The sequence below is a fragment of the Athene noctua genome, chromosome 1, assembly GCF_965140245.1.
Source record: "Athene noctua chromosome 1, bAthNoc1.hap1.1, whole genome shotgun sequence".
Classification (NCBI taxonomy): Eukaryota; Metazoa; Chordata; class Aves; order Strigiformes; family Strigidae; genus Athene; species Athene noctua.
In genome coordinates this window covers 34147578-34170458 of record NC_134037.1, presented here as the reverse complement: position 1 = coordinate 34170458, position 22881 = coordinate 34147578, and the positions used below count along the sequence as shown (strand labels likewise).

At 36.2% G+C, this 22881-nt stretch overlaps 1 protein-coding gene across 9 annotated transcripts in view; it reads right to left on the bottom strand.

Annotated features, from left to right (window-relative positions):
- Positions 1-22881, bottom strand: part of COL19A1 (collagen type XIX alpha 1 chain) — a 211153-nt gene that overhangs the window by 29335 nt on the left and 158937 nt on the right. For all 9 annotated transcript variants that reach the window (XM_074895826.1, XM_074895832.1, XM_074895830.1 and 6 more), the window contains 17 exons: positions 20140-20193; positions 18820-18909; positions 18404-18448; positions 18233-18310; positions 16891-16926; positions 16733-16786; positions 16591-16644; positions 12232-12273; positions 11071-11124; positions 10264-10317; positions 8308-8361; positions 7313-7366; positions 5227-5271; positions 4565-4615; positions 4433-4477; positions 3494-3520; positions 543-596 (listed from right to left, as the gene is read on the bottom strand). In XM_074895826.1, coding sequence (XP_074751927.1) covers positions 543-596; positions 3494-3520; positions 4433-4477; positions 4565-4615; positions 5227-5271; positions 7313-7366; positions 8308-8361; positions 10264-10317; positions 11071-11124; positions 12232-12273; positions 16591-16644; positions 16733-16786; positions 16891-16926; positions 18233-18310; positions 18404-18448; positions 18820-18909; positions 20140-20193 — 891 coding nt within the window. The remainder of the gene's footprint in view (positions 1-542; positions 597-3493; positions 3521-4432; positions 4478-4564; positions 4616-5226; positions 5272-7312; positions 7367-8307; positions 8362-10263; positions 10318-11070; positions 11125-12231; positions 12274-16590; positions 16645-16732; positions 16787-16890; positions 16927-18232; positions 18311-18403; positions 18449-18819; positions 18910-20139; positions 20194-22881) is intronic.

Here is a 22881-nt window from a genome sequence, read left to right as displayed (position 1 = left end):
GGAACTGTAGGGAATCAGTCTCTTCTACTTTTTTCTATATTTTTGCACTCATCTGAGATAGTCTTTTTTTGTATGGAAGTCTTGCATGCACTAGGTCCAGACTAATTCAAGTACAAACTTCTCTTCAGATTTGTGGCTATGATGTAAATCTTAGAATACGACAGACAGATTGTAAGCATAAAATGATATTCAACAGAGAACAAGAACTAGTGACCATACTTAGGAACATGTTAACTATATTACTATCAACTAATAGTATATACTAGATCTAATATAGCATATGGTAGTATTCTATCAAGTTAAGAAAACAAAATATTACAAGACCTCCCACATACAATTCTCCATTTGTGGAAAATGAAGTTTTATGTTGGGTGAGCATATGATTTACATACACAGTAAAGCAAAAAAGGAAATATAGATATATATATGCAAATATTTTTCACACAGAAACATTAGCTTACACAAAAAAATTTCAAACAAGGTTTCAGAAAACAGTTAGCTGCATATAGTTGCCAGCCATGACTTGTTTTTATGAGTCCTACCTTTTCCCCTGGGAGTCCTTCCAGTCCTGGTAATCCCATTGGTCCTGGGTCTCCCTGATTTTTTTTTTAATTTTTAAAATTAAAAAGGATTGCATACATTAGAATTTCCGTACTCTACATGAGAAATCTTGAACAACAAGCAACAGCAGATTATTTGAGAGTAGTAGAACAGACAACGAGTTATCAGGTGAACAGGTTTTGTTATGCCCTGCTTTAGTGGTCTGTGAATTAAGCTTTTCCCAGAGGCACTGTGTGAGTATTTGGATCGATGGTTTTAATTTTGATGAAGAATGTAATCCGGAAGACTCCCCTCCTGTATTCCTGCAAGCCACGGAAAGCTCTAAAGCTCCTCCAGGCAGTAGAGCCCTGGGGTATATAGCATATGCTGTCAACCTGAGAACCAACCTTCTAGCAAGTCTGTGCTCTGTTCCCTAAACAAAGCTTACTCTGCAGCAGGGGACACACAGACTAAGTCTTAAAGTTTTGCAGTTTAACGTGTAGAGTGAGGAGGCCCTTTTAATTCTTTTTCTGTTTTCAAAGAAAACTGATAAATTACCACAGAGATTTAAACTACAGCAAACAACTCCAATATTTCAGCAATTCTCAGGTAAATTAAAAGACATAGAGAATTCCTGTCTGGATTTTATGAAGTTTCTGGTAGATCTCATTTTCCACACCTAAATTCTGGGAGATGGTGCTTCCTGAGTAGGAAGTGGATGCTGTTACAGAAAGACGTATTCATTTCTGGGCATTATGGTGAAACAGTAAAAAGAGGCTTTGTGGCTTCTTATTAATCAACTATTTTAGGAACCTATCTCACAACTTCACAATTTGCTGTGAGTGTTGAGGTTCTCTTATTGTCCTCGAGGAGCACAGTTAGCACACTGGTTCATAGATCAAAGTTTACTTTTTCATATAGCTGGGTCTCCATTAACACTTGGCAAGGAATCAAACATGATCCTAGGCCCTGCACAGGTTGGCTGAGAGGAGATTATGCACCTTGATGATAGATTAAGTCCTAGCCAGCTCTTACAAATTACCTTCCCATAGCACTTTGGTCTTGGCTGGGTTAGTCTGAGGTAGCTACACTTAATTCTGCTATTTTTATGTACATACTGTGCCTGCACTAGTAGGAAAATAGATACAACTGAATGGTACTGGCATGCTGCTTTCATGAGTAGAGGCATTTCTCATTAGTTTTACACTGATACTGAAGAGAAAGGCTCCATTATATGGACCCAAGTCAGAAGACAAGAACCCTTCAACAGGAGAAGACACTCCTCATCATCTTCCAAATACTGTGGCCTGATGTGTTCAGACAAGGCCAGTTTCTAGTGACTTTTAAACAGTCTTTGTGTTGTGCTCTGACTTGATTCTTTACTGCCAGGCATCCAAGATGTTGGCTGAACCATCCCCTTATTTATTTTGCCCAGGACTAACAATTTAAAGACCCAACAGCAGCTGGAGAGATCACACGTGTCAGCTTCTGGGTGGCTGAATGAACTGAATGCGTTAAGAAACTCTGTAGAGTATTTCTCTGAAGGAGAAATTTGTTTCGTTAGTAGCAGACATAGCTGTTCTTTACTATGCTGGAAGGGATGTGATTTTGTTTCAAAAACGATCTCTCCAATATTTTTCAGGGCTTCCTGATCTTTATCAAGTAGACAATTCATCAGAAGATCATGGGGAATGCAGTCTGACCGGGCACAATTTTCTTTCCCTAACTAGCTCTGTTTCTACTTCTTTTATCAAGTAAATTTTTCTCATCAATTTCCATTACCTGGTACTCTTCCTGATTCAGTTATACTGTCTGAAGTTCAAAAGATGTTTGCTGGACACAGTTCTACCACACTGACCATGAAGGAATAGTACCTGTTTCACTGCCTTGCAGTGTTATAGTGCTGTAAGTGCCACTATGCAGTTATGTGATGTTTCTTAGACTTTTTACAAAAAGATGCACTTAAATTTTTACTGCTGTGGAAGCACCCATTCAATTTTTAAAACAATATCAATTCAAAATTACATTTTATACTATCATATTTTTGGGGCTAAACCATCAATACTCAAATTTTACTATTATCTTTTGGGTATTTTCAATGATGTCCAGTCATCAAGATGCAATATCTGTAAGTTTCAACTTTGCCACCATAAGGCTAAGAACTGTAGTGACAAATCACAAGCTAATGACAAATACAGTTTCTCTATTAGAAAGATAAGTTACATCAGATGTCAAGGACGTTGGGAGAAATGTACACTCAGTCAGGATTTGGATCTATATTCTCCTGGCAGCTAGCCCTATGCAACTGCTCAAGATTCCTCCACTAGTTGTCCTTTCCCTCCTCTTAATTTTAAAAGAAAGATCACATGAGAAGGACATACCACAATGGTTAAAGGAAAAAAGTATTAAAAAGTTAAAATAGATCTGCTTTTGAATGTCAAACTGCATAACTGAAAGGTATAGGGGCTCCCATGATCATTATCTTGCTCACCAGAGCAATGTGATTGTACTGTAACTGTCATGCCATTTCCAAAGAAATCATCTACTTCTAGTTGTTACTAGCCAGCATGATGTAGCACGTTATCCCTTCTCCTTAGCACTTTCAAATTTAACATTGATAACAATGTAATAGCTCTTAAGGTATTTTCTATCTTTATTTCAGATTCTCTATTCTTAGATATATCCAGGGACAGCTCAGCAGAGATGAATTCACAAGTAGTTAATACTATGTTCAGTCATTCATTATATTATCACTTAGAACTATTTACCAGAAACTGCAAAATTTGCAAGCCTAGCAATCAGAAGGTTGGGGTTTTTTTTCAGATGTACTGATTCTGCAGGAGGTAAGCTACCTGCTAAAGTACATTAATGGACTCTTCCACCCTTGTGACTCGGATCATGTATTGAACTACTTGGGGAATTCTATATCATGACCAAAAATATATATACATACCCCTGTGCCAGGATCTCCTTTTGGACCCTGCAAAGAAATGAAGAAGGGGAAACACATTTTAAAAAGAACAGTTATACAGTAAGATGGGTTTTTTTGCATTACTGCATTAAGACTGTACTTTGCTAATGCAGCACATTTAGAATCAGTATTAAGTCCAGCCCTGTCAGCTGATTAATTTAGTATAAAATCTTAGCAATACTTGGTTTTTTGTTTGGCTGTTCCACAATACAGAGAAAGACAGCTATGAGGTCCCATGCGAGCCCGTGACTACAAGTGGCACATAATGTAAGGACAAAGACCTCACTGATGGCTACAACATTTTTATGTGGTTTACCTAAATGACAATCACCTTAAAACAGTAAAACTTGCCTATGACCCTAACAAGGAGGAGAACCTAAATAAGTACACAGTATCATTGACTCCATAGAACCAAAGCAACAGTGTCCAGCTGTAAGGTGGCACACTCTGCAGCCCAGTGTTACTGCCACATTATAATTCTAGGTTTTACACATTTTTCTGCACGGTAGCTACACACAGTGAATCAGTGACAGAATTGAGATCAGAATTCATTTCCAGCACCAAATTTAATCCATTGCAAAACTATGCCATCACTAAATATAAATACAATGTTACACATTTTAAGATATGAGGATACTTTCACTAGAGAGTCCAATAACAAATTATGTACTATTCTTGCAGCCTTTACTTGCTAGCGTGAAAAGCTTAAATCAAAATAAACTACTCTCCAAAATGGGCTAAAATGCTTGATAAACACATGAAATCACATACATTTACTACATACCAACCTATCCTTAGTTTTTCTGTCTTTCGCATATAAAATCAAATTCCATGCCACTTACCAAAACTGCATGCAACTAATCAAGCCCTCTGTTACTATGTTAATTAACTATTAGAAATTATATTTCTCTTAATACTTACTGGAGGTCCTGGTGGACCTGGATAACTGGCAACACTTACACCTCCCTGTAACAGTAAATTTAAAAGTTGAGTTAGGTCAAAATTAGGTGTCGATTGAAAAAAAACCCACAACCCAACATTAAAGAGAAATACCTGGAGCTTATACAAGCTGCTCATTCCATTTCTTTCATTGTAAGGCATACCCTTTAAAACATGAAAACCAGGTAAGTGTCACAATTATGTATTATGAAGGCAAAACTCTTGTCCTGTTCAAGCTGCATGGCTCAGCAAAGCTGTGATATCAGTTTTGTTCTCAACCATTCTTTCAAAGATTCCAGACATTTCAGTAAGAACATAAGACACATATCAATGCAGCTTAGGACTTTTTTTGAATTATGCAACCAGAAACTGGTAAATCTCAGTGTACATTATATTTTGATATTTACTATTATTATATTTTTCCAGAATTAATTTTGTACTAGGTACTATTCCAGTTAATTTGGAGTCTTGTGAGCTCCACAGACCTTCCCTAGCTTTCCTGACTTCCCTGATCTCAGGTACACAAGTTGTCTAAATTACGTTAATAACATCAGAGAACAAAGACTCATTTGACCAAATTTCTAGGATGGCTTTACTCATCAATGAATCACAAGGAAAAAAGGAATACAGAAACCTTTCGAAAAAAGACACTGATTGTCTTCCTGCACTATTAATGCATATTAGATTGACAGTCAGTTCTTTCTATTACATTACATTTTACTCACAGGTATACTGTTCCTAATGTAACATTCAAAATACAAACCAAAATGTCTCACCGGAGGCCCAGGTGGTCCAGGTTTCCCAGGAGAACCTTCACTACCCTAGTACAGCAAGAGATTCATACAACTCATTTACTGCAACTGATGTCCACATCTATTCCATACCCAAGCTATGATAACCATAATGACAATATACAAGAGAGACAGTCAGTATGAGCAGGTAATATCAAGAATAAATTCTCCTGTCCAGGTCCTGCTTAAGCCTTACACAAGTTATTAATCATTACTTTATACTATTTTTTTTATTTTTTAGTTACTTGATGTTTATGTGTAGTAACTTCGTTGTGGCAAAACAGTAGTGGTAACCTGGTTTGTGAAACACTTCATATATACCAGGAGGGAAAGGAATAAAATGAAGAGTTGTTAATTACTAAGCAACTGGCAGATTAACATTCATTTTATGTTTTGTCTATTATTTTGCAAAAGTCAAACCTCCGTTGATCATTCACAGATAAATAAAGAAGAGCTACAGTTTTGGAAATTCAGTTTATTTAGAAACACACTGAATAAAGATCTTCTTTAATAAGAGATATAATTAATATCTTTCGGGTTTTACTGTAACATATTCATCTGTGGTTACCTGTATCTGTAGTCTGTTCTGCTGATGTGCACTTATATTTAGAAAAAAACTTCTGAGTTTTTGCCCCAGCAGAATGGTGGGGTCTCTGAACAGTATGGACTTACAAAGGTTTCAACATAAAATTTCCCAAACAAGATCTTTTCAAAATGTCATCACTGCAATTCAGTTAAAACCACTGCATAATTTGGAACAAGGCTGCCTGAATTTTTCACTGACTTCATTGGATCTTCTTAAAAATATGTCTGTGAGACACTTGGGCTGCATATTTAAAATTATTAAGGTGGCAAAAGTCAAGTTAAGTGTTCAATAGCAATAATTAGCTTACCAGAAAAATATAATTGTTATTAAATGTTTATACTAGGATAATTTCCAAATGGTCCTGCTAATTGATAGAAACTGTCAGCCTCCAAAGAGTGATAAAAATCCTATACTTTAGAAAGCATGTTATTTGATCATTTCCCAAACATGTTCCCCAGATGAAGAAAGGAGGAGGAAATTACTCTGGCTGTATTTCAATTTACATCATCACTCTTCAGCCATCTGACTTTTGCCCATTTTGATCAATGAGACACTAGTTATCGAGCAGTGGTTTCTCATTCTCACCTTTGTGCGAACTGTAAACCAGGAACTAGGAAAGATTTGTGTTTTGCATTCAGTTACATAAAGACAAATGAGTGTGGTAAATTTTTGCTATTATGGTCTGCAAGGAGACAGCTTTCAATCAGTTTTTATACTGAAATAATTTCAGAGCTCTACAAAATAGTTTCCTTTCTTACTTGTACCAGAGTCAAGGTTTTGTAGAGTATTAGTAGGATCTCATATATTGATATGGCAGTGCTATGCCTGGAAAATGCATATGCAGGTGAAAAAAAACTTTCAGAAAAGTATATTCTTATACAAAATGAAGAACGTGTCCCAGAAAGTATTTTGTAGCAAACTAAGTTCGTGTCTGTTGTATTTCACTGATCTGAGGTACCCAAGAAATGAACTTGACGTCTTAGTTATAAAGGATAATACCAAGTGCCTGATAAAAGAGCACATCGATAAAAACCAGTGTTATAACTGTGTAAATTAAGTGTAAAGGAAGCTTATATATTTTTGCAGCATCACTTAAACTCAATAACTTTCAGGACTTGTGAAGCACTTTCAAAGCATGCAGTTACTTTTGACTAAAATACTGGTAAAAGAATGAGAAACAGCACAGCAGTAACTATTTCACAAATGTATTTTCACCTTCCTAAATTTTATGTACTATGTCACACTTACAGAACATTATCTGCAACTTACACATACCACAAAGACTACACTTCAAAATATAAGCCCTTATGTATGGCATAGTTTGGGGAAAGTACTTGTATTAAGACACAAATCAAAATTAATTTGAAAATGTATGTCAAATTCTTGTTTACGCTTTATGTTAAAAAAAAAAACCCAGAACATAGGAGTCATAATGGGATTGTAAAACCTTCACAGATCTTTACCGAGACTAAAAAGAAGGAATACCTTTTCGCCTTTTGAACCCGCTGGACCAGGATGTCCAGGTCTTCCTGTGACTCCCTGCACAACACAGTATCAGTTTATATTAGTTAAGAAACAATGAAACACAGTATTTTTCCATTGCAGCTTAGTTTTTAAAACCTATACTGTTTTGAAGGTCACTTAAACCTAAGTATGCTTCTCCTCCAGGTCTAAGTATCTCTTCTGTTTGATACAACAGCTGTGTCCTTTTGATAAGCCCTTTAAAGGATAAAACTTTTGTTTGTGGTTGCATTTTCACTAAAATTTCCCAAACTACTAAATGAACTGACCTTAACACCTCTTGATACTGCGAAGAATCATGCTTTATTGCTAACATGCAGATTTACATATTCAATATTAAATTTCTAAAATGTGTTACAATTTTTGAAAGAAGGGAAGCATTAGTACTGTCAGCAGCTTAGGAATGAATAGTGATCATACTAATGTGATCTCATCCAGTATATAGAAAATAAAATTTAAAAAATTCCAAGGGGAGTTTTCCCAGAAATATAAAAATTTTAAATGGTATTTTTCAGTGACTTTAAATATTGGCAGCTTATGCTCATACTTCCTTTTATTATGAAACCAAGTGATTACTTGGTTTCAGAATTAAATGTTTTCAGAATGCCTAGCTGGAATTATTTTTAGATTTTTACTACTAACACTATTACTGTAACTTGGGTACAATTACATAATTAACTGAAAATTAGCACATCGTAAGTCATGTAACCTCACAGAGCCTCTAGTAATGTCAAAGCTCCAAACCCATTTGAGTGACATAAACTCTGAGCACAGACAATGACAGTATTTTCAGTAACATCAATTCACAACATAGTTTCTTTTATTAGAGCCAGTATGGGTAGGATTTTATTATTACTCTCTTAAAACAAAAGAAAGGACAAGAAACTAAAATATGATGTTTTACTAGATAGCAATTTCTGCAGAGCCAGATTAGATCACAGGTGATAACACCCACTTACAGCTGGTCCACTGGATCCTGGTATGCCTGGCAGTCCAGGAGCACCTTGAAGGCCCTGGAAAGTAAAAGAGCATATGTCTATTTCTTCTCCCACTTACACCCCAAAACCTACTTATATTCAGCATGTCCAGCAGTATTTTAATTATATTGAAGCATGTTTCAACCTAAAAGGTTAGCATTACTTTTAGGAATGAAAAAAACTCCCACCACGCAGGGAAGAGATTATCACTGAACAAGGTTAGAGGCAACTTCTTGCCTGGCTGATACTACTTGTCCTTCAATCTTTCACATTGTTAGCTTATGTCCTGTATATCTTTTTGTCTTTAGTTGTGCAGATAAGAGCAGAACATCTGCCTTTTCCTTAGAAATTAATTTTATATTTTCTAACACTAAGAAGCTATTCTGCTGTTGAGAAGACACATATGAGACTTCTCAGTGTTACCTGATGCTATCTAAATGCAGTGACGCTTTCTGCCTGATTTATAGATTTTACTTTTTTGGTAATGGAACATGACATTTTTTTGTAGCATTTAATGACCTACTTTCCTGCTCTTATTCTATTTGATTGCTTGGAAATCGATGGATTCTGGTATCCACTTACTAAACATACAGACGTGCAATTTACTACAGTGGATGAAGGTGGGGTTTGAGACAAGTCTGCATGTCACTGAAGTCTCTCCTCTGCCACACCAGGCTTAGGTGGAATTTTAGACATGTAGAAGTCATGTACTAATGAGAGCTAATTGCTCTCAGTTCCCCCTATAATCCACAAAGGGAAATAGGTTCCTCCCAGCAGTGACTCACAGGGTGCCTAACTTCTGACAAGAGGAATCACCTCAAAAAAGGCATATTTCTGTTAAATGCATGTTTAAGAAGGCCTGGCTAAGGGGGAAGTCTGCATCTTTTTTTCTCCTCATATAACTTTACTTTTGGAAGCCAAGGGTCCTGATGAACATAGATTTAAAAAAAAAACCCTATTCTCATTCTACTACTGTTTGAAAATTTGTCCTATTTTATCGCTTTAGCACTAAAGAAATGTAAAACGCTCATAAAGAATTACAAAACCCTCAATCAATAAACTCTAAATTTCTTTCATTTTTTTCATGTGCTTTCTCTTGTAGCGAGCACTCCCAAATTACAAGAGAGTGGTATGTATTTAACAGTGCCAGTTAAGTATTTTGGAATTTCAAAGTGTTCACCAGATATTCTGTAACAGACTACTTACTCTAACTCATTCAGTTGGCTAAGGTCTCTAGGAAATTAATTTATATACTCATCTTCATTTGTTTAATAGCTTCTGCTTTGGTGATTTTCTTTTGGACAGAAATTGCTCTTGAACTGTTAACTGCAAATATTTAAATTTAAAATGAAAGCTATAGCAACTGTTTTGGATTCAGCAGCGCAAGTCATGTGGCTATTTTTCCTTCTACATAGTGACATAAAAGTAACTCTAAGAATGCAGTATATGATGCAAAATACTGTAAATATTTCCAATTCAGTATCTTCAAACATTTTCCAGTTTCCACTTAATAGTAATTGCTGCGATGACCATTCCCATCAGAGTATTTGCTTAATGGAATGTACTTGAAGGTGAATTCTAAAGGGGAACTAACACAATGAAAGCAAATATGTTATAAAACATTAAGTATTTTTTTAAGATATTTGGCACTTGGCTATTTATTGCTCTAACCTATACTGTTAAAAATTTGCATTTAAATGTACATGAGGCTTTAAAATATACAAATGAGCAAAAATCCTCACACAAAAATTTAAATAGATGTGATTTAATTGAATAATAGCATTTGAAAATTCAGAGTTGTGGGCTATTTATAGCAATACTTTACCATCTCAGTAGTTTTAAGGAACTGAGTAACATTCTGCACATTTCATTCTCGGTCTAGGTCTTTATTCAGGTTCAGATAAGAACACAACCATTATAGAAATGAAGAAATTTTACCTCATCGCCCTTCTCGCCAGCAAGCCCAGGAAATCCACGTTCACCTTTGCTTCCCTATGAAAATGTAACATTAAAACAAATACTTTATATTAGCGAACAATGAATTTCATGCTCTGTAGGGCATTTTATGCTCCACATTTAATGCCTGCTAGTATGAAGACCTTACAGCAATAGTACCTAGAACAGAAAAAGAGGCTGAGTACTACCTGAAAGCTTTAAAATATGCCTCCCATCAAGGTGAAATGAGTGGTTTTTACCTAGTAAGCAAATGAGCCAAAAGGGATGATCTTATTAATACCTAAGAGCTTAAATATGGCATTTGATCCGACTGCAGTGAAGCAGAATTTTGGTTATGTCAGTGAAACTTCAAGTCCCAGTGAAATGGCTGTCTTACTCCCATGGGAACACGGTGCAAAGGCATGGGGCAGTCCAGCTGTTGGACAGTTGAGGAAGCTATGGGAAGTTTCCTTCTTCACCACTGGATTCTTGCGTGAGACCCACCTAAAGTAAGCCTACAAATGGCAATTCAGTACTGGACAGCCAAATCTGAGCTAGCTTTAATGGACACAAGACGCAGAAGAGCTACTCTGGCTTAGGATTCAACTCAGGCTATTTCACTCACTTTCCTGAGAGGAGAGGCAAACTGACACAGGAAGAGGGCTGAACTGTAAATATCATTTGAACCTTCAGGCTGCCAAGATGCTACAGGGATAGGGATCAGACAAGAAAGTCAAAACTGTCAGAGGTTAAGAGTCTGGCCTTTTAACAAACAATAAAGCAATGTAAACTACTCTCTTGAAAACTTACCTTGGGCCCTTCTCTACCAGGGATGCCTGGAGGACCTCTTATGCCCGGATCACCCTGAGGAACAGACAGAAAGCCAAGTGACAACCATTTCTGTGACACAGGCAGAATCTGATCTATTCAATGGCTTCCTTCCTGCCTTTGTGACCATTCCTTCATTTTACCCCAAAGCCTTATCTTCAGTCCTTTCCCTCTTCTACACAATATACTCGTTCAGATATCCTTCCTTGTCCGTCCGTGTCGTGTGTCCCCCCCCCGCCATCTCTTGAACTCTGTTCAAATCATGCTAACAAATTTTAGCTTAATTTTGAGAGGATTCATAAATTACTTCATTTTAGACACATGTGAGCAAGCCATCTTCCTTTCAAGGATTAGGTAGAGATGAAGGCTACTTGATACTCTCACCAGCTTCAAATCTAGAGTTATTTTAAAGTAAATGATTCCTGCTTTGTTTAGAGAAGTATTTTCCAGCTAAATTACAATCTTACAGAAGTGCTAACCACAAAACACAGAGAAATGAAGAATGAAGTATCAGTAAGAGAGAGAACTGACAAAGTCGTAGAAGAGCATGTACAGGAGAAAGACAATACAACTGCAAACAGAAAGAATCGGGGAAAAGCCCAAAGCTAGACCTAAAAGAATGAGAAAGTCAATAAACCCTAAGTACATGTATTAATAAAGGACAGTAGAATAGGAGAACCTCTCTCCCCAGAAACAATGTGTGCTTTTCATATTGAAATCCTCCTGAGAATACTTTTCATTTTGGAATACCACAGATCACTTCAAATGTTACTATTTTTTAAAATAATATCTTAGAAATTCTAGAATATTTTCCCCATTTGGTATATTAACAATATTAATGCTACAATGTGAAGCAGGGAATGGGGTATAGTAGCAGAAACTTATATGGTGGACTGGATGTGCTGAACAGGCACTTGCTGGCTACTACCTCACATATTGTTCAACTGTTATTTTGCAAAATTCATATAAAATACATTTCTTTGAGATTTTTTAAAAACAAAACAAAGATCAACAAAAATTTAAAATTATTTTAGGTTAACGAAGTAGGTCAGAATTGAACCTACAGAAACTTTCAGGTGCATATTTCATTTTAAAAAGCATGCTGATAGTAAACAAAGATACTTAACCTCTGAGAATGTTTACCTTCAGGATAGCACCCATGTCTCCCACAAGTGGCAGTGCAACCTGAAATCAAAAAAGGCAGCTGCACTTAATGTTTTACACAACACTACCAACCCTGATGGGTTCTCATTGCTTCTAAAGTTTATGTTGTTACTCACATAGCTTATTACATTTATGATGGTTGAAGCTATTTTTTAATGAAAACTCAAAAGAAAAATCAGGATTTCAAATACAGTTAATTATGGCTGTCTAGCCAACCTAACAATGTAATTCTTCATTACAATTCCAAGGAAGTTCCTTAAACCGTGACAACAGCATAACTCCAGAACATAGTAAATTTCACTTTATTATAATAATATATTGTTGGTTTTGTAGCATACCAGCAACAACTTACCGCTATTGGAAAGTCTCACAGACTATTCTTACCTGATTATCTCCAGTTGTTTTCCTTATGCTTTCTCCTAGGCTTTGACTCTACTGTGAACTGTAGCATGAATTGTGGAGATGCCAAAGCTAACTTCAGTAAACTAGCTCAGATACTGGAAATAATCCAGCTACAGCAACATGAACAAAATGCGTAGTATTTGTCCTCCCTTTAAACACTAAGAATGAGCGCAAAACTTTGTGGTGCCACTGCTACCACTACTAACACTAACTCATTTAAAGCTCAGTCAATAGGTTTACACCATATTGCACTATATCTCAGATTTCCAAGTGCTGCCATTAAATTTACATTTGAAGAGTCCCTGTAAAAACTGATTGCACCAGTTATCATCATCTTCACTCATAGACTCTTCAATTACCAATGCTCATTTCTTCTTGCAATTGCTAAAGCAAAAATAGCCCTGGGCATACTATAAAATTAGACACATACAAAATATATTTCTGTTTTTGTTTAGTCTGTTTCAATCATTTCCATCTTGAAGAAGAAAAATAAAATGTAAGCAGTTTTGTAGCACATTAGAAAAACTGTCAGTTGGTAGCAATGTGTGTCAAATGCCAGCTCCAGAGAAGCACTGCTGAACATACTTAGCCATAAGTGTGATCAGTAGTACACCGTTTACAGGGTAGCATCACCACCTTTGAAAGCATGCTGAGAAGTTTTCTAGGGTGAGACATAGCCACCTAACACAACTTAAGGACGTAACTGTCAGGTATGAAGTCCATTCTCTGCACAAAAGTAAACTGTGCATAGACAGTGTCACCTGCTCTTAAAAACCTGTTACAAGGCTTTAAAATAACTACCACATACCTGCATGGTCTGACTTTTCATCCTTCTCCTTGTGACAACATTTTACAGATAGGCACGCTATTAGTGTCACCAGTTGGTCTTTCTGCTGGACTACACAAGTGTAATTTCCCCAGTCTCTCCTATTTGTAATGTTCTTGTTCTAGTTGCAATATAATTTGATGGTACAGGCCCCCAAACCTTCAGTGTGTCAGGGTCCTAACATCCAGCTGCAAGGGCACATCAGGTGTGAGAGCAGGCTTACTGCATCTGTGCCATACATCTGCATACATGCATACAGACATACATCTGCACTGTATGTACAGCAAGTCCAGCCCAAGTGCACACGTCCTGTAGAGTCATAGCTGTGTACACTGAACTCTGAATAAGTGTATGATATATGCTGGGCTTTTGAAAATGTTAAAATGGCCTTAATTCTCCAGACTCACTCCTGCTTGCTACATCTCCCTTTAAAAATGTTCCATTCAAAGAGAAGAGTATTTCAAGAGAGCAAAAGGCAGCAATTCTCCTGTTAGTAAGTTTTACCATTTAGACCTGTCTGTTTAACAATGGCATTAGATTTTTTCTTACATTTAGTTTACAGTGCACTGTGCCTTCCAGACCTATTCTACTTACGGATTTTCTTATTAAGCACTTTATACTCATCTGTCTTGAGTTTAATCTTGTTCACTTCAGACTGTATCTGAATATTAAGTTTTGATTATATCTTCTAAAAGCTAGCAATCATTCCCAGTCCAATAGCGGTTTATATCTACTTATCCTAATCAAATTAAATCACTGAGAAGAACTGGGCATGGGAGAGACCTTTCCCAAGTTTGACAGTAATCTGCTGATAGACACTCATATCCATATTTTTTTGATAAGCATTAACTATATGGCAATTATGTCAAGAGCATTTTTTGCTTGCTTCTAAAAACCTCACAAGGACAGTCTCAGAGTTTTATTGAAGCCAAGGTATATAACATGAGTGTTTCCCTGTCTTTCCCAAGAAAGTTAACCTTCCAAAGACAGAAATCTGCTTTATTCCATGACTGGTTCTGAACAAAATGATGCCATCTTGTGTTTCCACTTTATTACTTGTATCACTGGGACTTAGAAATAAATTTTAAAAACCCAATTCCTATCTTTCTTGCAATCAAACTTTTTTTCAGCTGACCTGTTATATTCTGGTTCGTTTTCTATTCACCTTTTATGAAGATACGTCTTCTGTTAGCATCTCTCCCTTCCTCAAAAGCTGAATCTTTCTCAAAGTAACGCTAATCATTTAGAGACTGTTACGGTTCATTCTTTGAGGTGAATTACACCAGATCTTCATGCTGTATCTAAACCCTCTTTAACTAATTGTTTTTTGATTAAATTAATTTAAATTAATTTTATGTATTCTCTGAAAAGCAACTTTTTTCAGTGGACAGTGAAAAGCCACTAAATTATTCAGCTTTCTCTGTACATTCTATAATTTGATCTCTGTGATTATTAAATAATAGACTTTACTGGTCTTTCAAATACTTGTATTCACAGTGCCTTTTTCTTGTTTTTATATCCATTTCTAACCGAACCTCTTTGTATCTGAATCTTTGCAACCATCTGACTTGAGTTCTACCTTCTTACTCAATGCCAGTGATAGACCTGCTTTTACATACTGATTTTAGGTCCTTGAGAAACTACTAATACTCTTAAGTGTCTCTTAAAGCATTGGACCAGTTCACTAATGAAGGAATCGAGGAACCCACTTGTGAGAATCACGATCCTGATCCTTCATAATCAACAGTGCATACGTTCTAGCTAGTTCTCAGGCTCTTCTCTGGAGAAAGCTGACTGTTATTTACGAGATTAAACCTTTCTGTGACTTTGGGGCTAGTTTAACTCTCCATAAGCTCCTTGTTGTCAATCCTCAGGCTTACTTGTGGATTGCTGTGCACCTGTACCATCAAATGTTTAATTGAAAGCATGATATATTTACTGCCTAACATATTCCTGCAGCAGCTCTGGAGCATTTCTAATCCCTTCACAGGCTATTAGCAGTCTACAGACTAGTTTGGGAAATTCTGCCTTAGATTTGCACTGCTGGACACTTGATGATGTACCTCACTCATAAGACATGATGCAAGCCTCCGCATCTGAGGAGTATGTACAATGGTCAGATATGTGAAGAATTGCTAGTTTAAGAGATGAACAGACTCAGACCACCAAGATACTCTACTCGCTCAGCTAAAAAGCCGAATTCATGCCTTGGTAAGGAACAAAGATTTTGCTAAAGGAGATAATACAGTTCAAATGCCAGGTTTTGTAAATTTTATTTTCATTTGTTTTGATATGTCTCAAATAAATACTACGATCACTGTGTCTCCCTGTTCTTTTGAAAACTGTGCCTTTGACTAAAATCTCTTGGGAAATATCAAATCCTATAAAGCCAACAGGATCACAAGTGAGTTTAACAATTTTTTTTTAAGCTCTGGTTTTGTTTTGTTTTGGGATTTTTCCAATCATCTACAGAATTTTATTTATTTCATTTATATTATTATATTTTATTTATATTAAACAACCACTCAGGGAATTTAGAAAGCTTAATTTGTTGTCATAAAAGCCTCTGTAAGCATTTGTTCCTAAAAAGAAATTTGCTTTTTGAAAGTTCTGAGGCAGTCGTTGGGACTCCAGACAGGAACAGGGGTAACAACAGAAGTTTTGCCTTTATGCCAGTTTTGCAGATATCTACATCAGACTCTCCTGACTTCTATGTAAAATGATCACTTACCTTTAAGGGCACAGTTTGGTCTGAGGCATGTGCTGTTCTCTTCAATCTTTTAACAGGGATTATCAAAGTATGCCCCTGAAAATTTGCATTATACAGATCTTCCTCTGAGATTGAGGAACACCATGCCAAGTTATAACCTGGCAGAAACTCTAGTATACAAACTGTAACACCTGAAAACAAGGTATTTATCCTGTATATGTTAACATAAGTTTAATTTATACTGCAAGATAATCAAGTAAAAAAAAAAAATCCAAAGGATATAATAATTGAAAAATCAAATTAATGAACTGGACTTCTAGATTTGCTAGGTTATCTCACCTCCTTGAAATTTAAAACATTTGCATCAAAGCAAATGCACAAGTTTTTTATGTATACGTACAGGATCACCTGGAGGGCCTGGTAGTCCTGGCTTTCCATCTCTTCCTGGAGTGCCCTAAAAACAAATGTAAAATTTGATGGCCTTAAGATATTGACAAGGGACACATTACTCTTTGCTGTATATATAGAGAAATGTCACTTACATTAATACCAGGGGTACCTGGAGTTCCTGGTAATCCTGGGGGTCCCCTAGGGCCCTAAGAGCAGGAAAAGTAATTTAGGATTTAAGAATAATCTTATTTTACTATAAACTTAAAGTAAATTAATGATTTTTACATTAAAGAGAAAACTTATATCCTACCTGCACACCTGTTGATCCAGTTGGACCTATAGGACCCTGCAAGAAAACTCCAAATAATCAGTAGTTACACTTTTTGGGACAAGGGAGAGAAACTTAATAAAAAAATACTGATGTGGGATATTGGTGTGGTTCACATTGCAAGAAAGACTTGCTCTAAGGTTTGGCTTTAAATCTAAATCTAATTTTGCCAAAACTAGAGAATTCAAGATTTTGCTGAGGTCTGTTTTTAAGGGGAAGTAATACAAAAACCAAAGAATAATGATCTCTGGTGAAACTTGCTATTTAGCTTGGAGATTCATAAGAAAAGCTGATATTCGGTTAAATAAAAACAAATTAGATTATTTAAATATAAATGGGTAATTTTTAAAATTCAGATTTGAAAGTATTTTAACTGAACAAATTTTTTTAAAGGATTATTATTTTAGGTCAAATCTCAGTGAATCTCTAGTTACCTTTCTCAAACATTTTCTCTCTGTACCTGAGTCCTGTCAATAAACTGAAATGTATCAGCTGACCATATTGGTCTGGACTGAAGAGAGATTGTCCTCTTCACCACACTAGAACTCAAGTAATAACATGTACCACCTACCATCTACAACACCAATATCATAATTTTTTTACTGAATACTCTGAAGGCACTGCAGGTGGCTTTATTTAAAGGCAATAGAAAGTAACCTAGGAAACAGGCTGAGTAACTGAAACAGTTACTACTATATAAGTAATTTAGTATGAATGCTCTAGATACACTGCGTCAACTTGCTTCATGTTTGAATTTAAACTGCACAGAAATGCATGAAGCAATCTCTCCAAAATCAGAGCTTTACTATTTCTTGGCGTAGCACCTGGCACTATAAGGTTCCCATTTATAAGCAGTAGACCCAAGCTTGTAATTAGCAGTCATCACAAATGCAAAAGTTGGGAGCTGATGCAAAGCCTTCCACATCTCTTCCATTGTGTCTTTGCCTTTTCCAGTACTAGCATGGATTCCAAAATGCCATCTCTACAGTGTTGAGTATACCTCTTCAGTACCAGTAATCAGGCTGGATTTTGCTGACAACGGCAAACAACTGCTGCTTAGAAACAGACACAGACTGAAGATGTCTCAACATCATCACTAGCAAGCTTATCTGTAAAGTAGCCATTGACTCTTTCAGTTCTCCAAGGCTTCCACTTCTCACTTAGCACTAGACCTTTCTGGGTCTGGATAAAGAGAAAAGATGCTGAGCTGGGAGTCGAGTCAGAAGGGAGTTCATGGCATGGCTTTTTACTGTGTTTTGTTTACTTGTAGTTTCTTAGTGATGCACAGTGAGAAGCCCAAATTCTGGGCATTGGTATAACTTACTGGTGATCCCTGAATGCCTATTCCAGGGGGCCCCATCTCCCCTGGTGCTCCTTGTACACCAGGCAGTCCTCTTTCTCCCTGAGAAGGGTACAAGGCTTTCAGTTAGAAAAGGTCTGAAAATGTAAACTAGCATATTATCCTTTTTTTTAGAAGTACATTTTTTTTTTATACCTTTGGTCCCCGTGGACCTGGGTTTCCCGGAATACCAGTGGGACCCTAGAAAACAAACAAACAAACAAAAAAACAAACAGGAAAAAAACAAATTATGTTTTAAAATCAAAGAGACTACCTGATTTTTTTTTTATTTTTTTTTTGCCAAATTAGTCAGCCTTTATAAATAAACTATGACAGACTTACATATGTCTTCCTTGTTAATACCACTGTCACCAGGAGCTGCTGTGAGCCTTGAACTATTTCTAGACTATACTTTAGTGCACTTACAATGCCACTGTAGCATATATTTCAATTTTGAAATTACATTAAAAAACCACCTTGTTCTGATTTCTTTCATTGCACAGTGAGAATTCTTTAATGGTTGTCCCTACAAGACATAAATAACTAAAAGCCTTTTCAGATTATGGACTTACTGGTGTTCCAGGCAGACTTGGTCCAGGAGGCCCCACATCACCTTTTGGACCCGGATGCCCAGGTGGTCCCATAATCCCACCAGGATCTCCCTACAAGATAAATCTGGATCACTAATTGAAATGTGAGAAGTTTCTCTTATGAAAAAACACTAAATATTATCAAGGCTACCCTAGAAAGTGCCAGAGCTTTGAGAAGAAATAGAGAAGCAATATATCCTCCTATTTTCCTTTAAAAAGTTACAGTAGAGGAGGAGGCATGGACCAGGCCAACCACTAATAATAACTAGCACTCTCTCAGTTTTCCATGCTTGCAATGCATCTGATCTATATTTCTTTGTCCCCAGCCCCCTAATATGCCGGTTGTCATTAAACTGTCAGTTAATTCATAGTAACAGCTTCAAACTGTCTCTCCCCAGCTATCTATCCCTAGTGCTAAAACCCTGGTCTTCATGGTATTTCTGCTTTTTACACCGCTATTTCTTACTTCAATGCATGTCGTCTCTTGCTCCACATCTCTACAATTCCTCCTGCCTACACAGGTGAGTTTGTGCCTTTTATTATGCTGTCCTCTTGGCTTTTACATGCTTCTGCACCATTCTCTGTGATTCATTCTGAATCCACTGTTTCCCATTTTGCAAGATGAGTACATTTTTATCGCTGTTCCACAGTTATTTTCTTCTCCTGCCTTTTCATCAGCTCACTCGTTCAAACTATTTATGGATTTTTTTAATTTCCCTTGTAACCCAAAATGTATAAATATCATAACACATCACATAGCTCACAGTATGCCTGTATATCCTCTCTTCTCCACTTCTCTAATTCATCATATACACATATAGCATTTTTAACTCTTGCTAATGTAGCTGACATCTAAGGATTTCCACACAGCAAAACACAATGCCATAAAGAGATCCCAGCCTTGGCTCACGTCTGAGACAGTATAGCTGTGTCAGTGTTCTGATAAAATGAATATTCCTGACTGTGAAGTGGGATTTTACACATTAGTCTGGTTAAGACTGAAAAGGCTGTTCTGTGGTCAGGACCTGAACTGACATTTCTGCATTGCACAGATTTAATGTAAGAGCTCAGTGTAACTTCTTTGAAATATTACTTAAATTATGAATACAAAGAGTAATTGGGCTGCCAAATTGGCCTGCAGCATCTCTGAGGAGCAGCCAGGGGGTTGATGCTTGTACATTTTAAAATCAGTTAATAAAGGAGCCATACAGATGCACTACAGAATGATGGAAGGTTACTTCAGAGATAACAGTCTAATATTCTCTAATATATCAAGCCTAATTAAAATCACTTAAAACATACCTTGTCTCCTTTAACTCCTGGGTTTCCTGTTACCCCGTGCTCTCCTGGTAAACCCTGGAATTAATAAAATTATAACTGTACATTTTTATTCCCTTGAGATTATCTAAAATTACAGATGAAAATAAATTTACACTGGATTATTTACTGTGCATTAGTATTGACCCGAAATGTTAAAGAGTACAAATTAATGAATGTTTCTTTTATCAAATATATGAATCATTTTTCATTAAGTTGAAATGGTATAATCAAGATTATTTTCTGGACTGTATTAGGGCAAAGTGGCAGAGACTGACAGGTTTATTTCTTCACTTTCAAAGTAATTCCAAGTCTTGAAAATCAAAAATTTTTTCAAGGACTGTGGTAGCAGGTACAAACTTGAGTTTTAAATAAGAGTCTCATCTTTTTTGCCTATGAATGGCAAAATCTGCATTATTTCCTGCACTAGTTAATTATTTAAATTTGTATCTTAAAAGTTTCAGTCAGTTCCTACTCCTGCATATTACTTAATCCACCAATTTAAAAAAAAATGTTTTAGATATTTAATGTAAAGTCAGATATTTTCAGCAAAATAAATATATTCCATCCTTTTATCTAAATCTTCTCATCATTTATATTTTGATTTGAACTTCAGTACTTTCCTTTGCCCTTTTCATGAAGGATTTGTTATAAATGTGAAGAAATTAAATAAATTAAAATCTATATAGAAACCACTTAAATAATAGGGTTAAATTTTGTTCTCTTATTACACTGTAACAAATACAGAAAACTTTTTCCATAACCTTCCAATGCTATTCAAGCAACTACTGTATCAAGTATTTTATTAGGAATACCATTAATTTCCACAGTAAATGATAAAATTGCCCAAACTGAACAGTAAAATCTGATACTTAATCTGGAACAGAATATGAACTCCCTTAGAAAAAGAGAAAGAAACACATATTTTTATTTTTCTTTGCAGTGTAAAACAGTTTTGTGAACACTGACATGAAGGATGACAACATTTTCATGCCAGTAGTGAGGGTTCAAAAGCTGTGTGCTCACTTTCTCTGCTGTATTCTGTCCTCAATACAGACAGACAGCTACTTGTATCACCCAGCCACCCAAATTAAAAGCATAACAAAACCCCCCCCCGTAACTTAATGAAGAATATTCTAGTTATACCAACACAAAATCATTAAAAGAATATATGAAAGTTTAGATTTACTGATTATGGACCAGATATCATCTCCTACCCTACCCCCTTTTGATATCAACATAAAATATATACAGTTCTTTCCTAAGGACTTCTCAAATTTATGTTTTTTTTGGTTGAACCAAGCTTAACGGATATCTTAGGAAAGGAAAAAAGTCTTATCTGCTGGTTGTCTCCTTGGTGATGTAAGTGAAAGTAAAACAATTTTCAACTTTTCATAATTTTCATCATGCTCCATAAAATGAATTATGATATTTGTTAATCCATAAAGTTTAATCTTTAGAAGATAAAACAAAACAATGAGTCTGGAACTAAATATATGTTTCTATAATATTTTTAAATATATGTTTTCATACACTAGAACTGTGTGTACAAATACAAGTCTTCAAGATCATCTATATCTAGGTTCCACATATATTATATAAAATATTTATCTGTTCATAATGTCACTTGATCAAAAGATCCAGCAGAACAGCAGTTTCAAAAGCAGCAATTATGAACACAAGTGGGATGATGGCAACACAAGCAAACCAGAAATATAGTATTTTGTTATCTTTCAGAGTAAGAACGGGAATCTATGTATAAATAAAAGCACAGCAAAAAAGGCTTTCAAACTATTGTTATAGAAGACAGGTAAATTAGACACAATTTTAAAAATATGTGCCTCAACTGAGTAGGAAAATAAGGTATGAAGAAATGGTCAATAAGTAACACAGTACAAAATGACTACTTGCAGATTTGAATAATAGGGTTTTTTTCCTGCCAGGAGCTGAAGATGCTATACTCCAGCTGTCACTTTGCTTACATCACTAAGACTTTTAACAGGTCAACAATAAAAAGTTTGCCAGCTGTATACCACTCAGAACTGTATTTTAATATTAATAAAGTATATGACTTAAAAGTCTGTTCAAATTAAGAGTTCTCTCCCACAAAGTAGTCTCAGAGTGTGTGTGGAAAGGCTCAAGGTAAAATGCATCAACGTCAGCTTCTAGATGCCTCTGTTTGTAGAAATAAAACCAAAACCAAATCACAGAGCAAAGATCAAAATCACAGATCTCCATTGCCTACTTTGCTTGGTCCACTTCTTGTCTCTAACCACTCAAACCTTCAAAATGGCACTGAAACCCCATTTTATGGTTTACGGAGGAAGGGAGGGAGAAGAACCAAAGAGAGGAGGGAGGTGCCACTTATGGGGGAGGTTATGTGACACCACCACTGTTGTGGACCAAAACCTAATTTCAGTTGACATGGGGAATAAGGATTGCACAATAATTTGGAAAGGAGACAGGCATTCTGCTATAACAGAGTGTCAAGCCAAATGCCCAGGGAACTTTCAAGCTTAGTATAACAGGGCCTAAAAGTTTAAGATGTTTCCTAGAGTATTCAAACTGGGTTGAAGTTTCACCCATGCTCTTCCTGCCTGGAGGCACAAGGGTTACAGGTGTGCTGGATCTCGGGGGAAGCCCCTACCAGTTTGAGGGATCCCAACTGGCCAGCAGACCCTTCAGTCTGTTGCCCAGTGGCATAATGTTTACAGGCACACTGAAACT